This window comes from Empidonax traillii, unplaced genomic scaffold (assembly GCF_003031625.1).
Source record: "Empidonax traillii isolate 1590-97213 ecotype Southwest subspecies unplaced genomic scaffold, ASM303162v1 scaffold104:size2570737, whole genome shotgun sequence".
NCBI classification, from domain to species: domain Eukaryota; kingdom Metazoa; phylum Chordata; class Aves; order Passeriformes; family Tyrannidae; genus Empidonax; species Empidonax traillii.
In genome coordinates, this window is record NW_020955297.1 from 218,610 (window position 1) to 239,593 (window position 20,984).

The 20,984-nt window shown below is 41.7% G+C and overlaps 1 protein-coding gene across 4 annotated transcripts; it reads left to right on the plus strand.

Annotated features, from left to right (window-relative positions):
• Positions 1 to 8,153: 8,153 nt before the first annotated feature.
• Positions 8,154 to 19,267, plus strand: CCDC174 (coiled-coil domain containing 174). Of its 4 annotated transcripts, none has more exons than XM_027882357.1 (12): positions 8,154 to 8,233; positions 9,496 to 9,600; positions 10,494 to 10,594; positions 11,531 to 11,589; positions 12,648 to 12,828; positions 14,582 to 14,677; positions 15,519 to 15,655; positions 16,037 to 16,131; positions 16,319 to 16,466; positions 17,240 to 17,374; positions 18,117 to 18,877; positions 18,920 to 19,267. In XM_027882357.1, the coding sequence occupies exons 1-12, from the start codon at positions 8,192 to 8,194 to the stop codon at positions 19,127 to 19,129; spliced, it is 2,070 nt and encodes a 689-aa protein (XP_027738158.1). In that variant the 5' UTR covers positions 8,154 to 8,191; the 3' UTR covers positions 19,130 to 19,267. The 4 variants fall into 4 exon arrangements, with proteins under 4 accessions (XP_027738158.1, XP_027738159.1, XP_027738160.1 ...); XM_027882358.1 differs by having other exon boundaries at positions 18,117 to 18,712; positions 18,755 to 19,267; XM_027882359.1 differs by having other exon boundaries at positions 18,117 to 18,565; positions 18,650 to 19,267.
• Positions 19,268 to 20,984: the final 1,717 nt, after the last annotated feature.

Below are 20,984 nucleotides of genomic sequence, written 5' to 3' on the forward strand. Positions count from 1 at the left end.
GCTGCGTTCATGCTACTTAACATACAAGCCCTCGTCTGGTTGTTACTGAAGAGAGCTGGCAAAGCAGAAGCCAAAACCTGAGTCCCACTAACCCAGGCAGAATATGAACTGGCAGCCAGAAATCCAGGGTCAGCTCTTCTTGCAATTCTGGATTCTCCCCCTGTCTTATTTCTCACCTAACTTTACGTGTATGAAACTGGAGGAATGGAGAGAAGAAACCAATTAGCTCCTCCAGTGCTGGAGAGATGACAGGGAAGTGCGAAGGAGACACTCATTTGTGTGAGGTCACCTCTGCCGGGGGCTCCCGGTACCGCTGAGATGGAAATTACGCAGCTGCAATAACAGTCTCGCAGTGCCACCTACCGCTCTGAGGTCCCACTGCCAGCGCCAGCGACTCACCTCCAGGATGGTGCTGCAGGGGGAAGCTGGGAGCGAGCCATCCACAGTTATCCCTGCCTTCCTTGGACGCTTCTTTCTCTTCTTCTGGGAAGATGATGCTATACAGCCTTTTTAGCATTTCCCTAAACACTCACAGTGCTCAGCTACTTTGTCCAGAGAGGCAACTTACCTCTTTCACTTCGTGTTTTTGGGACAACTGATGGGATGATGGATGATGAAAGAACACTTTATTGCAGATAAACCTAGCTGTTGAAAATAAAGAGGAATCCAAACTAGAATGGACCAAGCCTTTGAGCTACGGTGGGGGGATAAAGTCTCTTGTTTCTAAAACATCTAACAGCAGCTATTCACTATCCGAATATCAGAGAAGGATTATATAGACAAGATAGTTTTGTTCTCTTAATAAGTTAATCATAGCTGCCACTTAGCTGTCTCTGCAGGCAGATGGTGGATGACTGCTAGGTAACCAATGCCCATATGGTACAGAAACTCCATACGCAATTATGCTGATTTAAATCTCTTTGGTGCATCAAGGTAAAAATGATCACATGCCAGAGATGTGTCCAGCCCAAGTGTGCAGATTTAATTGTTCCAGTGCACCAGGAAAGCACATGTAGGGCCATCATTTGCTCTATTATGCCAGCTAATCTTCTGCTCAGTGTCAAGAATTAGACCCTTCATAAACATCAAGTGTGCAGAAGGGATGTCTTCATGTCTGCATCTCAAAGTGCAATTCAAAGATCATTCATAACCACAGAACAAAGATTTATATATATATATAATACTTATTCTTAAAACAGACACATGCTCTGGCATTTCTAGTCTGAGAAGACAAATGAAAAACCTCAGGCTTGTTGTTTCTGTGATTAGGGGGGAAAAAGAATTTACTGCTTTGTACTGGATTAAAATCCCACTCTGTTCACACTTTAATGACACCATTCAATATATGTTTAAAAAGCATCAACAGCAGTTCAATAATATTGCAAAAGAAATAGTAAATATAAATTATTTCCCCTCCTCCAAAGTAGCCTAGCAAAGTGCTAAAGGACCCAGATTCTTGCCACTATGTCAGAAAACCTGAACTTGCTGCCATGAGCCTGTTGGTTTAAATAATTCAGCTCAAACAGCGTGATATAAACAGAAGCATTTTACAAGCAGTAGAGGTGATATAAATATGGCTTAAATCATTGTTGTGACACTAAATGAACATATATAATAGGGTTTAAACTCACAGCTAGAAAGAAGTCTCTTTGGAAAGTTACAGCTACAGCGAGCATGTGTCTATCTATGTGACACAATCAACAGAACAGTGTTTTCTTTAAAAGAGAAACAGAGCATAGAGTAGGTACATGAGCTTTACAGTTCCCAACTGTTATGCTCTGGTAGGTGCCTTTTAACAGACACAACTTTACCATGGTAAAATCTCTATTTCTTAGGCCTGGTTCAGATTAAAGACTGAACTGTAAGCAAAGCATGTGTGCATTCACTAACATCTGGATCAGCATTTTGGAAGGGGAATGGATTTCATGCTAAAAATGTGTTTTCTAATGGAAAAGCTACATTGTGGTTTTGTTTCTTCTAAATAAAAAGTCACAAGTTTTGGGATGGATCCTGCAGCTTTAACAACATCACTGAGTAGAAAAAGGAGCATTGAACCCCTTCCCATGAGCATCCCCTAGATGAGTCTCCCCCTTTGCTGTCGTATTCCCCTCTTGCCTTACCTCTGTCCTGTATTCTCCGCAGACAAAAAACAAGGCACTTTCTCCAGCCCGGCATCCCCGACCTAGAGACAAAGAAACACAGGTCTGTAGTGTCTTGTAGGAGCTTGCAGATGTGCAGCTGGAATACAAAATCCAGCTTCTTTATAGGGCTACACCTTGACAGAGAGGCAAGTCCATCCGTGCTCGCAAAGACAGGAAAACGCCGCTTCGTGCAGAAGCCTGATTGTGAACCATCCAGGCTGCATTTTGCTGCAGGGATGGAGCAACTTCACATGTCCACAGCGGAAGAAACAGATGGTGAAAGGAGGGTGGACAGATGAGTGGGTAAATCTCAAGGAGCTGAGCAATTCCTTAAAGGGCATGTTTGTCTTTTATGCCAGCCACACTGAAACCATGGACAGCACAGTGCAGTCCAACAGCTCAGAGTTCCTGTTCAGGGGATGAAAATACCCACAGCCACCCCTCAATGTAATTGACAAGCCAATTTCTTTTGGAACTTGCTCGCTACTTACATATCCAGTTTAGAAAATGTATGTATTGATACCTCTTACTACAGGAAATTAGTGAAAACTCTATTTATCTTTTCAACTAGTGCTCATTCTTTTTCCTTATGCACATGGTCCCCAAAGGAGAAAGTGTCACTATGCCCATTTTCATCAAGGCTTGCTAAAATGCCTACTAAAAAATAAAAATATATGGTATTATATATAAGAGGTTCTTTTGCTAATTCCAGTTGCAGTAACTATGTTCCTCCTACAGATTCTGCTGTAAGATGACATTAAGCCTATTTCTGATTGAAGTTGTTGGATACTCTTAAGAAATCTCTACTTTCCATCCGTATTTGAGAGGAATTACAATTTCTACACAAGTAGCACATAACAGCACCCTCTCTCTCATAACACTTACAAAGAGAGAAGAGAGGACAATATTGTTGACACAAGATGTGATTTAAACTGCATTTTAAAACTGCACATAAAATACAGATTCCCATAGAAAAGGACAAAGCTCCATCAGATCTCAGTTCAATTTAGCATTAAGTCACATCAGATTTGTCTTCTGTGCCTATTGGTGAGTTTGCAATCAAAAATAAACAAGCACAAAAGGAGTCTGGCATTGCAGCTTATGACCCGAGGCGAAAAAACAGCAACATGCATGCCAGTTTTGACTTTCTGCGTAGGATCATGCAAAAGAACTCCAACATTTGCCAAAGAATTACCATTTTTCTCCTATTCTGCACACCTGCCAACTACCTATCCAAATTATTTTGACTTTTAGTCTTCCTGAAAAAAAAATAAAATAAATCAAGTGTCCATCTAGACTTTCTACCAAAGGGCTTTCGGGGTTTTTTTGCTTGTTTGTTTTGCTGAAGAAATTCCATGTTTCTGAAAGTACAATGCAAAATTACAAAAGCCTAGGGTATGTTTCAGGTGCCTTTAGGAAAGTATAGAGAAGTAAAGAAAGGTATGCTGGGACTTTATTTTGGGAAGAGATGTAATCTTTGCTATGAAGGAAATACACACTTCTGGATCTGATGTTACAACAATTAGTTAGCAAACAGTTTTGTTTCTGCCTCATACAGTCATTTTTGGCCTCATACACACCAAGACACACAAATCCCACAAACTAAGACACCAGCTGACCAAGAATATGCAAAACTATGGAAAGCAAAAAAAAAAAAAATTTTTGGTCTGTTTTAGAAAAGATTTTTGTTGACATACCACATATCCTTTCATATGACAACTTCTGAAACAACAAGCCTGGAAAAAATTAAAAAGAAAACCAGAAGGAATTTCTCCATCCCTTCGAGAAACATGGATGAGTTGTCTTATGTCGAGTGGCTCTGAAAGCGTATGAGGACACAGTGCCCTGGCACTGAGGCTTATCTCACAAAATGCCCAGCTGTTATTTGCCCAGTTTTATTTCATTTTAAAGCCAAAATGTAGAAAGTAAGACAGACATCAAAGCCTTAGGGTAGGAGGAAACCTTAGTGCCTGTGATAAGAGAATCAGTCTCAGAAAAGCAAATCCTCCAAACATCAATGTAATTTGGTCTGGGGCTCCTGTAATCTAGTTTTGGTAGGGGGTGTGTAGGAGAAATCCACACCAAAGCTTTGCAACTGATTCATTTCAAGTTTGTGCAGCATCTCTCACCAATTTTACAAGACACTGAAACACAACTGTTTCATACCAAATCCCCTTAGAACAATCCACTGTGATCCCCCATCTTCCTCAAAAATAATAAACAAGCTTTTTGTGTTGATGCAGCTTTGTGGAAATAAACACAATTAGGCCTCATGCTAAAATGAGCAGCATACTAATTGGAATTGCTGAATCAATTATTCCCCAGGAATTCAGGGCTATCAGCAGTCTGAGATCTGATATGGTAGCTTATACAACTTTCACATATTTCTGATAAGAAATAAGCACAGCACAGCCACATTGAAGCTCTACTGTACACACAGAGACGGATTCCTCCCCTTCCTCACCTCGTTTCTTTGTGTTAAGCTGATTTCGCTTCACAACCTGCAAATTTTCTTATTCCTCCCTCACTGCCATTTCATGAATGCCTGTGGGATGGATTAAAAAAAATTACAGAATAGTCTACCACGGGTTAGAGTCGACACCGAGCCTTTCTGAGGGAACAGCGTGTGTGAAAGCTTGTCAGTTCTTTGGCTGGAAACACAAGACCACTAAACCGACACACAGTGCTCCCAAGACCATCTGTGTGGGTGTGCCCTCGGTGCCGAATCCCACCCCCAGGGGAGCCCAGCAAGAGCGGCCCCCCAGCCCCGGCAGCAGCCGAGCTCCTCCCGCCCGGGTCTGCTTGTATCGCTGCCTGCTGACGTTAACTGGGTGAGAACGCCAGCTAAAGGTTATCTCCTTGCACCACTCCATCAGTTATGTACAGCATCAGTGACTCTGACTCATTCCCAATCCAGGCTTGCCCAGCCAGACCTCTGCTGCCCATGAAATAACTTACTCTGTCTTGCAAGCGCAGATCCTCGCTCGCGGCAACATGAACCAGCTTGCTGGAATTAATATTTCTAATATTAATTTCTTTTTCTACATCCTGTCACATAACTGCTTTTCCCTACAAAAGCACGGCTTTTCCCTACAACCCTGATCATGAGTCTCACCCTCGACCAGAAAGGAACATTTTAAGAGTGATGCTGATACCTGCAAGGGCCTCATTCCAAGACTATCCCTAAGACTATCCAAGTAACACCAGATACATAAAGGGCTGCTGAGATGATACTGAGACATTTTTTACAACACCCAAACCAGAAAGAGTGCTGTTCCAGCATGGCTCAGACAGGAAAATACAAAACAGAGTCCAGGAAGGAGAGGGCAAGTAAAAAACCAAACAGGTTTGGAGACGTGGAAACAGAGAACATTCTTCTAACGTTACAAGGCAGGACCAGTTTACTTGTAAAGAAGAAAAGAGCTACAAGGAACTGAAATCAGGATGGTGTCACAAGCTATAAGAGCCATGGGCAGGTCACAGGGGAATATGCAGCAGTGAGGACAGAATGCAGTAAGGAGCTCTAAACAGCCTCAGTGGGGCTTAGGCTGTGCCAAGGAATCCTGCAAGCAAAGGTTTGTTTGAAGCATCTGGAGGGGAGAGACAAAAGACAGGTAAAAAAGTGGCTTCCAGAGTAGTATCCTGAATAGACTCAGCACTTGTATCATTTCACATTGAAGTTAGAAAAGATCAAGAAGCGTTGCGGTACCTACAGTGTCTAGTGTTATATTTCCAAAGCTGGTCACGTAGGGTTTCTACCCCAGAGCCTCAGACATCCCCCTTAGCCAGTGGCCTTTATGTTCTCCAGGCCAAGTTTTCAATAGACGAGGATTTCATGATGTGTTTTTGCACTTGCTGGTGTAAGGAAGTATCCAGGACCAAGTCTGGCTGTCAGCTCTTCAAGAACTTCACATTATGAGAATCTCAAGATAAAAATACTCCTGAGCTCCTGAAAGTGCTCAACACCTGGAACACTGGAAACCCTGACAGATGAGAGAGTCCTGTTACTGTAACATAGAACATGAGCAATGTGGGGGATCAATGCACTTCAGGGGGGAAATGTGCCCTCACAGACACTGCCTCCAAATAAAAGATGGGAATTAATCAGGACCAACCCTAGGCTGTGTTTGGGCTGTCTTTTCTTCTCAGTGTTGTTGTTAGGTGAGGTTTGAACAGGAAACAATGCGTGATTTGTTGAAGTGTGTTTTAATTAGAACAGCACAGATGTTTCCATTCCTTTGTCCTATTTTTCAGTGATGCTCACTTCTCTTCTTCCACTGCAGATTAAAATACTAAACTTCATGGCTCTGATATGACCTGCACTTCTCTGTATCTGTTGTCTCTCACCAATTCCCCTTCTCCTTTTAAAAAAACAGAAGCAAGACGGCTTCACTAGGGCCAGAAATTGCTCTTTCCCAAACGCACACTTCACATTCCCTGGAATACCTGTGCAGATTTCCTGATGACTGAGTATCTCTGTTAGCTTTGCAACCCTGTGTCCATAAACTATTAAATATGGGCCTGTCCCAGCTTGCCAAACACAAAGGCAGCACATTTGAAAATCAAAAGAACTGTATCTGGTGCTTCTATCAGCTGTCACAATGCCAAGCAACAACATTGGAGAACCTTATATTTTTCCACTTTAATAAAGACAAGGGAAAGGTAGCTTCCTCTTGCAACCACACTTAATTTGGATCTTCAGAATCACTTTGAATTAAAACCTATCAGATAGTCCTTTTTCTTCAGGTGGATGATAAAAGATGCAAAGAGCTTCCCAGCATAAGTAAAACTGAACCTCGCCCCCCAACAGCCACCTGTGCTCCTCTCTGAGGTTACAGAGCTGTAGGTGGGTTTGGCTGTTATGGACCATATTTTTTTGGTACTGCAAAGCTGTGACTGAAATCCCACCTCCCTCAGCTGGATCCGTGCAGACAGAGAGCCAAGGACAACAGAACAGACACACATCAGGGTTTGAACAACGCACCCAAAGGGGAGCGGTGCTGAACCCAGCCAGGTGTTGAGGGATGTGGCTGTCTCCAGCTCCAGGGAGCAGTTCAGGTCTCATCTGTGTGGCACTCATCTATCAACTAAGGCAGGTTTGGGTTTGTTTGGGGGGGGTTGTTTTGTTTGTTTGGTTTGTTTTTTTCTTGGCTGTGCTTGGGACTTTTTGATGCAGTTTGATGTTTCGTTTGTTTGTTGGGTTTTTTTCTGTTGATGATATCAAGCCCCTCAAAATTTTAACAGGGGGTTGAGTCAAACTTTGCAATTTTTTGGAATACCTTTGTTTAAATGTACGATAGTGTGAAGTGTTGACAATAGGTGAGTTAGCCTTTCAAGGGTTACCACTCATGTCCCCACTTGGAGCCAACTAGAATAGAAAACAGCAATACCTCTCCTCAGAGTGTGAACTGGTGCTGGCGCTGGGTAACCAGTCTGTGTTTGGGATAACATTGGTAGCAAGTTTCAAACATGTACTTCTTCATTTAGCCCCAACCCCAGCTCTGGCTCGGTCTGAAACCCTGCCAAGCTCAGTTCTTGGCCACAGTGGCCGAGCCCAGAGCATCCCCGCCAGTCACGGCAGCTCCAGCCCCGCAGCTGCACGGGGAGGTTTCCCACGGGAGACCTGAAGGGTTTGGCCCGTGCTTGCCGGAAACCCTCATTCCACACCCCTATTGAAAGTCCTTTAGTGGTCCTTCCAGATCTTCCCCATTGTCTTGACCTCAGTTCCTGAGGAGGCACAGCGTCATTGCCTTCACCCACCAAAAACTGTGACGCTCATTCTTTATCTTGTTTGGGAACACGGGGCTTAGTTTACATCCTGCTCGTTCGAGTTACTTCCCTTATCTAATTCTCTGGGACTTCTCTAAGATTACACTATTCCTTATTTGGGCGTTCCGGGGTACCGTTAGTCAAGTTCGCACTTCTGCCCTCATGCCCTGCCCTGACCTTCCCAACATGGCGGCGGGGAGCGCCCGCCCACCCTCACCGCCTGTCGCGACAGCGCCGCGCGCCCGTCTCGCTTTACGGCAGGGCCGCCCGGCGGGGCCGCCATGGACCGGCGGAAGAAGCCGCTGGACGTGGCCGCGTCCTCGGTGGGTGACGGGCCGGGAGCGGCGGGACGAGCCCCTTCGCCTCCCCACGCGCGGCCGGGGGGGTGGCCGGAGGGGCGGCCGGGAGGACGGCCGGCTGTGCTCGGCTGCGGAGCGCTCACGCGCGGGGTGGGCCCGGCCGGGGAAGGCCGTGCGGCTCGACCCGGGAGTGCGGGGGTGCCACCGCTTCCAGGGAAGACGGGGTACCGGGAAGGGGGAATGGTGCTGGTGGTGCTGGTGTTCTGTGCCCTCGCCTTAAGCCCACTGAGGTGCACGGTCCCTACAGCAAATGCTGATTTAAAGGGCTGTTCTGACGCCCTGTGCCGCTTCCCAGGTCTGTGAGATGTGGGGGTTTGGCCCCCTCACCTTCCTGACCGGGAGCACACACTGCGCTCCAAACCCGGGCTGTGCCCGGGCTGGATTTGCCCTCACTCCTGATGTGATTATAAAATTAGGGCGCTTCTAAACAGTGGGGGAAAGGGTGATTTTACAGCATTGCACGTCATTATTCTAGGGACCTGAAAAGCAAATGCTTTAGTTCTTAGGACAAATGTTATTGACAGTCTTCTGCTTTCCTGATTTAATGTACATCTATGAAATTTGTCTTCTGTAGGATTTGCAGGGAAGGTGGCACAATATCCTCTTCCGGACTAGTTTTGTAATTCCAAGATAACATCCCTGCTGCTGATGTTTCCTAATAAAAGCTGAGATGGACCTTGATCATAGATGGCAATGCCACTTATATATTTAGGAGAAAACAAACAAACAAACAAAAACAACAACAAAAATCTAAAACTATATAAACAGTTTATGAAGCAGTGGGAAACAATACATAATATATGAAAGAAAACTCTTATCAATGTTTTCCCAAGACAGGATTGTATTCATTATATAATTGTTAAAAGTTCCCTTTTCATATTCAGTTGTGTTGTTTAATTGGTCCTTCTCTATTTATTTGCCCTCAGGAGGCTGGTAAAATCTGTATGGAATTATGTCTCCCTTATTCTCATGTAGAAAAGAACCAAGAATATCCTTGGGGGTTTTTTTAATCCCTAATCATGATTTACATTCTGTGTGTTTGCTGCAAACTTGAGCGGCCTATGTGATCAGATCAGTGCTTTGAAGTTCCACGTAAAAATGCAATCAAAGGCTCATATAACTGTAAATGGCAGATTGTTTTACTAGAAATAGTTATTTATTGCAGTAACTGATGTATATGCTTGTGATAAGTCCTGGTTATTCATTTGTTGTTGCTGGTGATGTAGCTGGTAGATCTCAAAGCCGAACTCTTCCGAAAGCAAGAGGAATTCAAGAAAGAAAAGCTATTGAAAGATGCCGGTGTCTTTGCAAAGCCCAGAACCTCTAACAAGGTAGAAATATTTTTCCATTGTTGTTTTTTGTCATTATTCTTTCCCCTTAAAGTAAGGATGTTAATATTAAAATATAAATGAATAAATGCTTAGAGCTATGTTACTGGTCAGGTATAAAATGTACGTGATGAGAATGTTCTTTAAATTTCATTTTCTGGTGACATTCTTATGCATAGCAGAAAACTTAATATTGTGCTTGTGCCCATCTAAATCACTTGTTAATCTTCATTCCCTAAAGATCCACAGCTCTGGTAACTATAGGAAAAGGTGTTTCTTTCATTTAAGATCTTGTATGGTTCTGAAGGATGGAGGATGGGAGACTCTTCCGGAGTCCCTGTCCTTGCTAAAAGCTCTGCTCTGTGTTTGTGATGTGTAATAATGAACACAGAATTATCTCCCGTGTTTTTCTCTTCACTGCACTCTGGGCTTTACTCATTGTGTAGCTTTCTAGAAGCAGAATGTGCTGTTGCTGCCATAACACACTCGGCTTTTACAGTGTTAAGCTGCAAACAGGCCAACTGATGAGGGTAATAGAGAATAGAAACAATCTGTAGCTTTGTTACTACATTCTTAATCAGCAAGATTGTTTGTTGGGGTTTTTTTTAACTTTAACATCTTTGCCAGAACAGATTTTGTCTCAATTTTTGAGTGCCTTTGGGATTTTTTAGCTTCTCAGCCTGTCTTTCCCTCTGACACCATACTGCAGTCTGTGTTAAATTAGGACATTATTCCACAGCACAGATAAAGTCTCAAGTCAAACATGTTTAACATGTTATTTACCAAGTCTCTTATGACTGATTTGCAGTGTTTGCATTATGGAGCTGAAATATGTTTGTAATCATTACCATTTCGGTATTTTCACTTATTTGTTGTTACAAAATGGTTCTCTACAGAAACCAAGCATCTGGACCAAACAAAACACAGGAGTTGCAAATCGAGCCTCGAAAGATGTTGAGCAGAAGACAGAAGAGCAGGACATATTGGATCAATCAAGGTAGCTCCTGGGCTCTGTAAGAAGGGAATGCTTTGTAGAATGTGATTTTCGGTGTTTAGAAAAGCACAAAAAGCAAGTTATGCACATTTTGGACCAGCAGTTCTCATTGGACCAAACTGTAAGACCAGCATCAATTCTGTGCTCTTTACCAGTAGTGTACAAACTGCATCCCAGCAGTGTCATGTTCATGCAGGGATACCTTCCCTCACATTATCGCAGTTGTCTAAATGTCTCAGGTTAATGACTTTTGGGTTTTTTAAGTCATCTTTAGAATTACAAGCCAGAGCAGCAACACTTTAGAATTCTCTAGCAAAGTGTTTCTTGGAATTAACAGCAAATGGCTCACTTTCTTGCAAGGATTGCCTCATTTTCTAAATGGGTTGGTTGTACAAAAATATATACGTTGAACATGCCTTTTGTAAGCTATTTGCTGTTCTTCTTTAAGTAATTCTTTGCTCTTTGAAATTGTCGTCTACAATTCCAGAAATTAGCTACAGTTCTCAATTTTGAAGATTAACTCCACATTATCTCTTTTTTCTTTCTTCTTTTTTTCTGTAAAACTGTCTTCCACTATCTCATACCTGCAAATAATAATTTAGGTTCCAGTATTTTTCTGCCAGACCATAGTAGTTCAATAGAGGTGGAATACTCGTTACACCATGTTCTTGCCTACTTGACAGATTACACTTAAGGTTAATTCTGTAACTTCACTAAAATTATTTTCACTATAAACTCTGGAACTGGATAACTGTGTATCTTCAGAAATGCCACTGAAGGTTCAAAACAAAACCCAGGGATAAGTCAACTTCTAGTAAACATTTCAAGCACTCCCAGTACTTTCCAATGCCATTTATCCAAGGCTAAATTTATTGCTTTGATCTGTGTTTGGAACTGGTGGGATTGCAATGTTAATTTTTTGGTTTTTTTTTTTTTCAGGAAGAAGCTAGAAGAGAAAGCAAAGCTGTATGAGAAGATGACAAAAGGCGACTTTCCAGGTGAACAAAACCAGTCTAAAATGAGTATTTTGCATATATATGTGTGTGTGTATGTATATATATACACAGGTTTTTTGAGAAGTTCACCCTAAAAGTTGGTATTCCTGACTGTGTGGTGTTTGACGGCAGCTATACTATGAATTCACTGCTGGTCTTCATGGGAAATTTTTTCAAGTTGTTCATGCAAAGTGCTTCACATGGGTTATTCTGCTTTGAAAGGGAGAAAAAATAAATTTGCTAGAGAAAAGAAAATAATTACTTTTTGAAGGACAGCCTGAGGTAGTAAAGCACTAGAGGCTTGTTTGACTCATTCATTAGGTGGGTGGACTATATTTTGTTTTTTTCAATACAGTATCTTAGAAAAACAAAATTAATTTATTCTCCATTGTGAAGTCTTTGGATTGCATTGCTGATGTTCTGTCCTGCATTCTAATTTTTGGACCTTTATGAAGAGAAGAGGAGCAGGAGAGGAGTTTGGCTGGTCCATATATCAATGCCAGTCATGCAGCTAATAGGGTTAGAGAATGCTAATCTGTCCCTTTCTTCTCTCACACATTCAGTCCCTTGCAAGAAATAGTTATTAAAACAGAATACAAATCTCCTTGTAATTAATCTCTGTTTTCTTTACTAATGTCCATATTTGTCCACGTGACCCCACCACTTTTCTCTACTTTTCTAAGAAGTACCCTTGTGACTGCTTGGCTGCTGCCAACATACCAAATGTTAAGCATCAAGAAAGTGTTTGAGCTGTTACATGACAAACCCTTTGCCTCTGAAACAGTTAATGATCAGAGAATGTTTTGCTGCAGAGAATGCAGCCTTTTCTGTACTGTGCACAATATCCTAAAACTTCGATTCAGAAATAGATGTTATCACCGTGGAGCCAATTGATAGCTCCGGGTTTGTTTGGCACTGAATGAGGTTTAAGTAATTCCCCAATAGTGTGGGCAAGGGCATTGCTGGCAGCTGAAAAGCTGATTGTAGCTATTTGGTATTGATTTTGTGCTCAGCTCTGTTCTTTTCATGGCTGTTCTTTGAGAATCGATTTTCTGCCTTAGATGAAGAAACTGAGGATTTGTACCTGGTGGATTTCACTCAGAAGATCATCGACAAAAGGCACGAAGTACAGGAGCTGGGTCAGAGCGAAGCTGCTGGAAAGACTTCAGAAAGAGAGTCAGATGATGAGGAGACTCTGCCTGACGCAGACATTCCACCACCTGAGGACCCGGAGGAAGAATGGTTGGTGCTACTGACTGAGCTTCTCTGTCCTTGGCTACCTCTTGACAATTCCACGGGAAAATAATTTTATTCTCCAAAGTTTGTGAAGTGGCACTTTTGTTTCTTTTTTGTTTAATACTACACATTGAGAAGAGATGGTAACATTCTTTCATTTCTCCTTAAAGACAGTCCTTCGTGTTATTTTCCTCTCTACGCAGGTAACGCTGCAATAGAATCTACATCCAGGATTTGAGAAACAGCATTCAGGGAAATGTACTCTAAGGGAGATGTCTTAATATTCACTCTTACTTTCTTACATAGTAAGACCTCCACTTAAAGTAGAGAAACCCTGATTGAAATAGAACACTCTTTTCCAGTATTTCTTACGCTTTTTAACTGCAGCACAGCAAATAGTCTCTGGCAGTTTTCTGTGTCATTCGAAGTAACCATCCAAGACATTAGAAATAATTATGAAAACCAGTCTGACTAAACATCTTTCTTGCCCGTTTGTGTGAAATGCTTCAGGAACATGAGATTTCACTTCTGGGAATCAGTTTAAACCAGCAGTAACCAAAAACAGCACCACTATTCTTCAGTTTTTTTGGCCAAGATATGATTTGCAATGTAATGTCTCAGAATAAACTGAGAGAATGAATCCAGCAGAATTCCAGCAGACAGCTGAGGTGGAGAGGCAGAGACCCCTCACCAGCATCATACTCAAATTCAAGATGAAATTACCAATGAGTGGTTGGCTCAAACTGCTTTGTGCTCCCAGCACCATAAAGTATCAGAAAATTAAACTGATACATTTTACTGCTCACATGGTGCTTTGCTGTCATTGCCTACATCTGTCGTCAGTGACACTTATTATTATTATTAATATATTGGCCACCTCAGTGAGGCCATGTCCTAATGAGGATATTTGGGTGCTAGCATAATTAATGCTAATTATTCTGCAGCCATAGTTAAATCTTTACTGTAGAGAATGCAGATTTCTTTTCTACTGATGTTTCAATGCAATAAAAACTGAAGGCCACTGAGTATATACTAAACTGTAGATACCCTTAGAAGGCTTAACTTACTAAAAGCAGAGATCTTTAAAAGTTTGGGGTTTGGAACTAGATTGCAGACATACTTTTTCAGATGTAATATTAGTTATTTAGAGTGGGATAATTGAGGCAGCTCAATGCAGGATAATAAGTACAGCTCTTAACAGCTTTTTTGACAACTGTAAATCAAGTGTTCAGTCCTATAAGGAGTTGAATAAGAAGCACAATAGCTTCAGAGGAACATTTTACTTGCATTTTAGTCAGCCTTTGTTATGCCAGTTGAACGCACACTATCAGCCTATTCTGAAAGAGCCTTAGACTGATATTTGAAATGTACTGTAACAATTTCATATCCGCAAGAAGTCGATGCTGTGTCATTATTGCCACCACGGGAAGCAAGCACTAGACTGAGTTTCATTTTGTTGTGAAAATTACGTGACATTGTTACTTTTGAACATCTTTTACACCATTTTATTGCCAAGGCGAACAGGAAGCTCAAAGGGAGATTGAGTAAATGCCTGATACAACTGTTGTATTCTCTGTTCACAAAGTGTCCTTAACCTGGGAGCATGTTAAATGAAAAGTGGAGGCAGCTGTCACACACAGAGAGACTGTGAGGTGATGAATACCCTTGGAAAAGTGTCACTGTTTCTGCCTTCTGCTTAAGATTTCTATAAATCTGGAAACAGGAGTTTCACATCAAATCTCTTTTTCTTTCATTACAGGGTTGATTATGTTGATTTCTTGGGCCGATCTAGACGCTGTATGAAGAAGGATTTGCCAAGTCTACTTAAAATGGATCAGGAACTTCAAGGGAAAAGGTGTGGTTTCTCTAATGGAGCTGCGTATTCCTCTCAGTATTTAACATATATTGTTTTAATGAGAAGGAAGAGAGGCTGTGCTTTGTCACCCCGTTCTCAGTCCATAGTTGGAGATGCTACTGCTTCCTCTAGATTTGCATAGTTTGCAAAGAAAGGTTTTAATAAATTGACTCAGTAATCTCAGATATTTATTGTATCTTTTAAGACTGAGGCCCCTGTATAGAAATTGTATTTTGTTATACCTTCCATTAAATGCCAGGGAAGTGATTCCTGGTTCTGTTTAACCTGGAAAGTTACGATAGTCTTTTAGCAATTCCAAATTCATCATATTTAAAATTAATTTGTTTGGCTTCCATTTGTTTGATTTTGCTGTTCTGTTAAACAGCTGACAGGTCTTCTGTTAAAATTATTTCCATATTGGGTACTAATATTTGGCATGGACCTCTAGGGTAAATGGCTTTTTATTATTTCAAATACTTTTCATTTTCTTACATTAAATCTGAAATGTTTCTCTATGTGATTGTTAGAATCCCCACAGATGCCAATAACTGATTATTTCATCTCCCATTTTCTGATTTGATAATAATTTCATAAAGCTTCTGAAAAAGGGTATGATGTTGTTAGTCTTTATTAACATGTTCTACTGGTACCTTGTTCTAGAGGTAGCTTTGTAATTCTGTTGTCACATACCAGAATCATTGACGTTGTATCACTAAGTGGTGCCTACAGTGATCTGTGTTTTGTGAAAACTGCAATACTGGCTCAGACCCAATCATACTGTCACTGTTTGATACTGTAAAAAGTTCTGCTCTGAAATCCCTAACTTGTTGTTGGTTATTAGACAAGAACCTGATGGAAATACTCTGTTATCTGAAGACATGAGAAGAGAACTTCAGAGGCAGCAGTGGGAAAAGGAAGAGGAAGAAGCCCTCAGAAAACCCATGGGACCCATACATTATGAGGACATTCGAGAAAATGGTACACTGCTATACTTTATATCACTGACCTTTGTATCACCAAAGAGATTAGTTGTAGAGGAAGCAAGGGAAAGTTACTTCCTGTGTCTGTATGAAAAAGGACAGGTATGTGCCATAACTGTTCCAATTTGCCAGTACTTAAATCTAGATCCATTTTTCATCAGATTGTATTTTTCTCAAATGTATTTCTCAAAAACTCCTCCTATGTTCTCCTTCAGAGAGCTTCACTTTATGTATCATCTAAAACAAGCCCTTTTTGGCCATCTGTGCAATGAATGCTGTTGGGAGTAATTCCATGCCTGACAGAGGGTGCCTGGTGCCTGTAGTTACTGTCTGTTGTACACTAAGCGTAACTTAAATTTATTGGTTTTCTCTTTATCAGAGGCCAGACAGCTTGGTGTTGGTTACTTTGCCTTTTCTCGTGACCAAGAACTTAGGCATAAACAACGGGCAACGCTGGACATGCTGAGGGAGCAGGTATGAGTGGAAAGAGCAAACTGGGACACCACGGCAGCCTTGTCTCAATGCTCACTGTCTTGGATTTGTTCTGTAAGGGTTATACCAGGTGATGCCTGGTTTTGCTGGTAAACCTGGTATTGATAAGGATTGCTTTTAGTTGCTTTGTGAGGGGAGATTAATTCATGTTTTTCTTTCCTGTTAAAAGACACTTGATCAGAGAACTAAACGCGAGCAGCTAAAAGAAAAGAGAAAGGCAGCTCTAGATGCACGGCTGTCCAAACTACGAGCACGGAAGGTTAAAAAGTTAAGAGAAGCAGGATTAGAAGAAGAGGCGTTAAAACTGGAGAATGGAGGTATGACCTGCTGCCTTTTTAAGTTTTTGTTATTTCAACTTGTACTTGATCTATGGACAGGCAGACTTTAATTTAGATTTATGTTTGGACATTTAATATATATTGGTATTGTGTGTTCTGTATATACAATTAGTGTAATGTTAGCACAGTGAGAGTTCATATGTGTGTAGATATAAAATCATGCTAGAAATAGATTAATAATGTAGGTAGAAATGTAGTATGTAGATTGTAGCCCTTTTTTGATTCCCACCTGACAGCAGGAATTATGTGGGTTAATTATGCAGGTGGAGGTTCGAGTTGCTGACATTTTACTAGCTTTTTCTTTTATTAAGAAGAGGTAGAATAAAAAGGAGTAACAAGTTATTTTTTTATATCATACAGTATACACTATAACAGTTTCAGTGCAGTCTGTATCTTGGAGATATAGCTGACTGTAGGATTTAGGATGATGAATTTGAATTCTAATCCTATCTCTGCACTGTCTCCCTTATGACACACTGGTAGTCAACTTTTACTATCTCCCACTGTAAAATGTAGCTAATATTTCACTGTGTCAGAATTCTATGCAAGTGATTAATGGTGTGTTCTGAAAAGGAAGAACAGTAATGTGTCACTGCTCACTGTTACAGTTGTTCAGAAGAATAAGAATGTAAATCATTTTCTCCGGGAGATGAAATAGGGATACCATGCTAACAGCTTTATTTTTACCTGTGAGGTTCATATAGGTTTTATCTTATAACTAACAAACCCTACTGTCTCTTCCTGTAACACAGAGGTGAAAGCTGCTACCGAGGAACCAGAACCTCCGAGAGTTACTGCAGCAAGCAGGAAGGTGGAGGTTGTTATCCAGGAGAGGAGAGATACAAAGCCTGGCGTGCCTTATGTCCGAGAGTGGGATAAAGGCAAAGGTAAGAAAATGCAGATTCAGAAACATCGCTGGGAAACAAAATACATGCTGCTACTTTCATTTCTGTCTTGTGACAAAGTATGGTAAGACTGAGAAGCAATGAAATCCTTTCTGCCTTGGTATCAATGACTATCCAGTGACCAGGGCAGTGACCAACTAGTGCCAGTAGCTGCTGTAACATCCCCATAATTTTTTCTTCTATGTGAGTTATTCCATTTCTGGATGATCCAGACAGACTGACAGACTGATAAATTTCATAGTTCATATGATTTACTGTCTTTCAATGTGATTTCTTCTTGATGTACTTTTGTGGTTTGTGCTACATGATGGCAGGATGTTTTTACACAAATAGGTACACAACAAGGCTAAAAAGTGATGAGACATTGTGAGGGAAACTCTGTGGTTTTGTGAAACCTCCAAACTTTCAGATCCTATCTGTTAAATCCTATTCCTGCTGGACACTGATTTTTTCCTACCTCTGAGGAATCCTAGTGTCTGACACCCAAGCAGCACTGTACTATGAAGCAGGTATTAGGACAGCTTACTCTAAAATGCAAAGTGAAATAAATGTGGCTCAGTGAAGGAATCTGCACTAGGTTCTCGTATTTCCATGTAGTACTAGGTGGAAAAGTATGGCTTTACACAGTTGCATATCCTGTTTGCTAATTTGTTTTCTCTCCTTTCTGACTGACATTTAGCCTCTGAAATCCATGCTAAATCTACCATTTTCGTGTTTCTAACAGAACTGATGTTTGGGCTGTGGGAAAAGAAACAGGAAGAACTTAGAGATGAGCGAGATCCAGAATTTGCACCACCTTCTGATTACTTTTTGGGACAAAAGAAAGATGATAATTACCAAAGTCGGAGTTTGAACAGTCCTGAAACCTCCTCTGAAAAACCGGAAACAGAGAGAGCACAGAACCAACAGATGCCATCGGTGCAGGGCAGCGGCAGCAGCGCTGCTTCTGACAGCAATGTCCAGGATAAGGCAGCACCAGCAGAGGCCTGTGGCCGTGACACTCAGGAGGCATCATCAGGGGAGGATGACAGCAGCGACGATGAGGGCAGGCTGCCACCACCACAGGGTTATGGCTACGGTGCCCGAGCTGTGCCGCCACCAATGCGGGCTTACAGCTACGGAGCCCGGGCTGTGCCGCCCTCCATGCCGGCATACGGATACGGCGCTCCTGAGGTGCCATTTCCAATGCAGGCCTACGGCTACAGCATGCCAGGGATGGTGCCACCAATGCACGGGTACAGCTATGGCACTCCCGAGGTGCCCTTTCCAATGCAGGCTTATGGCTACGGCACCCAGGATGTGCCGCCGGGAATGCAGGCCTGTGGCTGTGGCACCCAGGATGTGCCGCCAGGAATACACACGTGTGGCTGCAGCACCCAGGATGTGCCGCCGGGAATGCAGACCTGCGGCTGTGTCACTCAAGATGTGCCACCAGGAATGCACACCTGTGGCAGCAGCACCCAGGATGCGCCGCCAGGAACGCAGGTCTGTGAGTGCAGCACCCAGGATGCGCCGCCAGGAACGCAGGTCTGTGAGTGCAGCACCCAGGATGTGCCACCAGGAACGCACACCTGTGGCAGCAGCACCCAGGATGCGCCGCCAGGAACGCAGGCCGGTGGCTGCAGCACCCAGGATGCGGCACCTCCAGGGCAGACCGACAGCAGTGACACCCCGAAGCAGGAACCACTTTACCGAAGTTTAGATGATATGCTGTCTTATTATAGACAAGTGACTTGAGCTGAGCAGAAAGATAGGCAAGAACCATGATCTAAAGAACTGAAATAGATTTACCTGCTCAGCAAGAGCATTATTTTCCCACATGTGGGAAAAAAAGTTTCTGTAAGTAGATCACAATAAATCTCTTGAAAACCTAAACTATTTTACATCACAGTTGTCCTTTTTCCCTGATGATACTTTTTATTTTTCTCTCTTTACTAAAACTATGTGGGGTTTATGGGAGTACTTACTTAGTTTAGTGCAGGTTTAATTTTAACTCTCTGCCATTTACACCGGAACTTAAGGGTATATAAATGTCTTTTTTTCAAAAGATAAACTCTTCCTTTGCTCTGTTGCTCCCCAGCTGGCTTCTGGTTTGGAGGTCCTGCAGTTTCAGTGATATCTGTAGAAACAGTATGGAAATGGCAGGCTGCCAAATATAGAAGGATTTTAGGAAATTTGTTACCTAATTAATCTCCTGCCTCTAAGAAGTGCAGAATATTATCTAGTGAACAGTGGGGGTTCGCATGGTCGTAAATGGCTTCTGCATTCCTGAGGTCTGTATGTAGCTCATAATTCTGTGCAGCGTATTAGAGTGGAGAGAGGCATTGCATAAATCAATAAATAATGATGGTTAGGCTAAAAATAAACACTTCACTGAAGCAAAAGCCTTGACACCTGAAATTACTGTCTTACTGCTTTAGAAAATGTTCTCATAATTCTCCAAGTGCAGTTTTCTTGTATCAGTCATTATATTTATGGCTTTATTTCATTTAATACTTTTTTCCCAAAATCTGTGATATTTGAGTCATTATATATAAAAGCAGATCAACCTCTACCAAACAGACTTTTATTTCAGAATCTTAGTAAATAAGAATAATACTTACTTGCCATGTAGAAGATTTTTATTTCTGAAGGTAATTTAGATTCCTCCACTGGTATTTTAAAATCTCATACAAGGATAAGACCTAGAAAAGCAGGCTAGAACAGGCAATTTTGTAGACTGTTAAATGGCAGGGATAATGTCAAAATAGTGAAAATTGAATGCAACAGTGAACTGGCCAAAGAGATGGAGCTGATGTGCTCTTCTTGTGTGATTCAGCTGGATCTCAGGCTGCTCTGCAAAGTCTGGTGAACAATGACATGTTCAAGGTGACTGAGCAAGCTTAGCAACATGCAGAGCACATTCTCTGTCCTCAAACTCTGATTTAGCCTCAGCTCCTACATCACGGGCTTTTGCACTGGAATTTGCAGAGCAGGAGCAGTAAATTACAATTATTTATTAATTAAGTCTCAGAATCTTATTCTGAAGTAAGAGAATACCAGTTGCTCCACTTTGAAGAAAACAAGAATGCAAAAGGTCTTACAGAAGGTCACAAAGCAAATCTGTGGCAGAGCAGTTCACATCCAGTTCTCCAGGCTGGCTTACTTAGCACTAGAGAAGCTTCCTCTTTGAGACCTCCCATGAATCAGTATCTGGAAGCCATTCAGAGCAGGGTATAATTTCCTTAGAGCTGAACTAACTCTAAAGAGTGAGAAGAGTCCTTTAAAACAGTAGAGCTTGACTTGAAATGATTATTGCAATTGTATCCTTCAATGGATTTCCCTGCAAAGAATATTTGCATCTATTCTGCCATTTTAATTTACACCCATTTCCTACTGCCTTTTGGACTTTGTTTTTCCTGTGCCCTTCAGACCATCATCATTTTATGTATATATGTGATTTAGGAGTTATATTGTCTTTGCATTAGTTTAACATTGAGCTGGAGCTGCAGTAAGGAATTAAATGCCGTTTATTACATAGCGTTATGCAAAAAGATACAATCAAACTGTTCCTTTGTTCAGCTTCATTTCCACAGCCTAATATTAAACACAG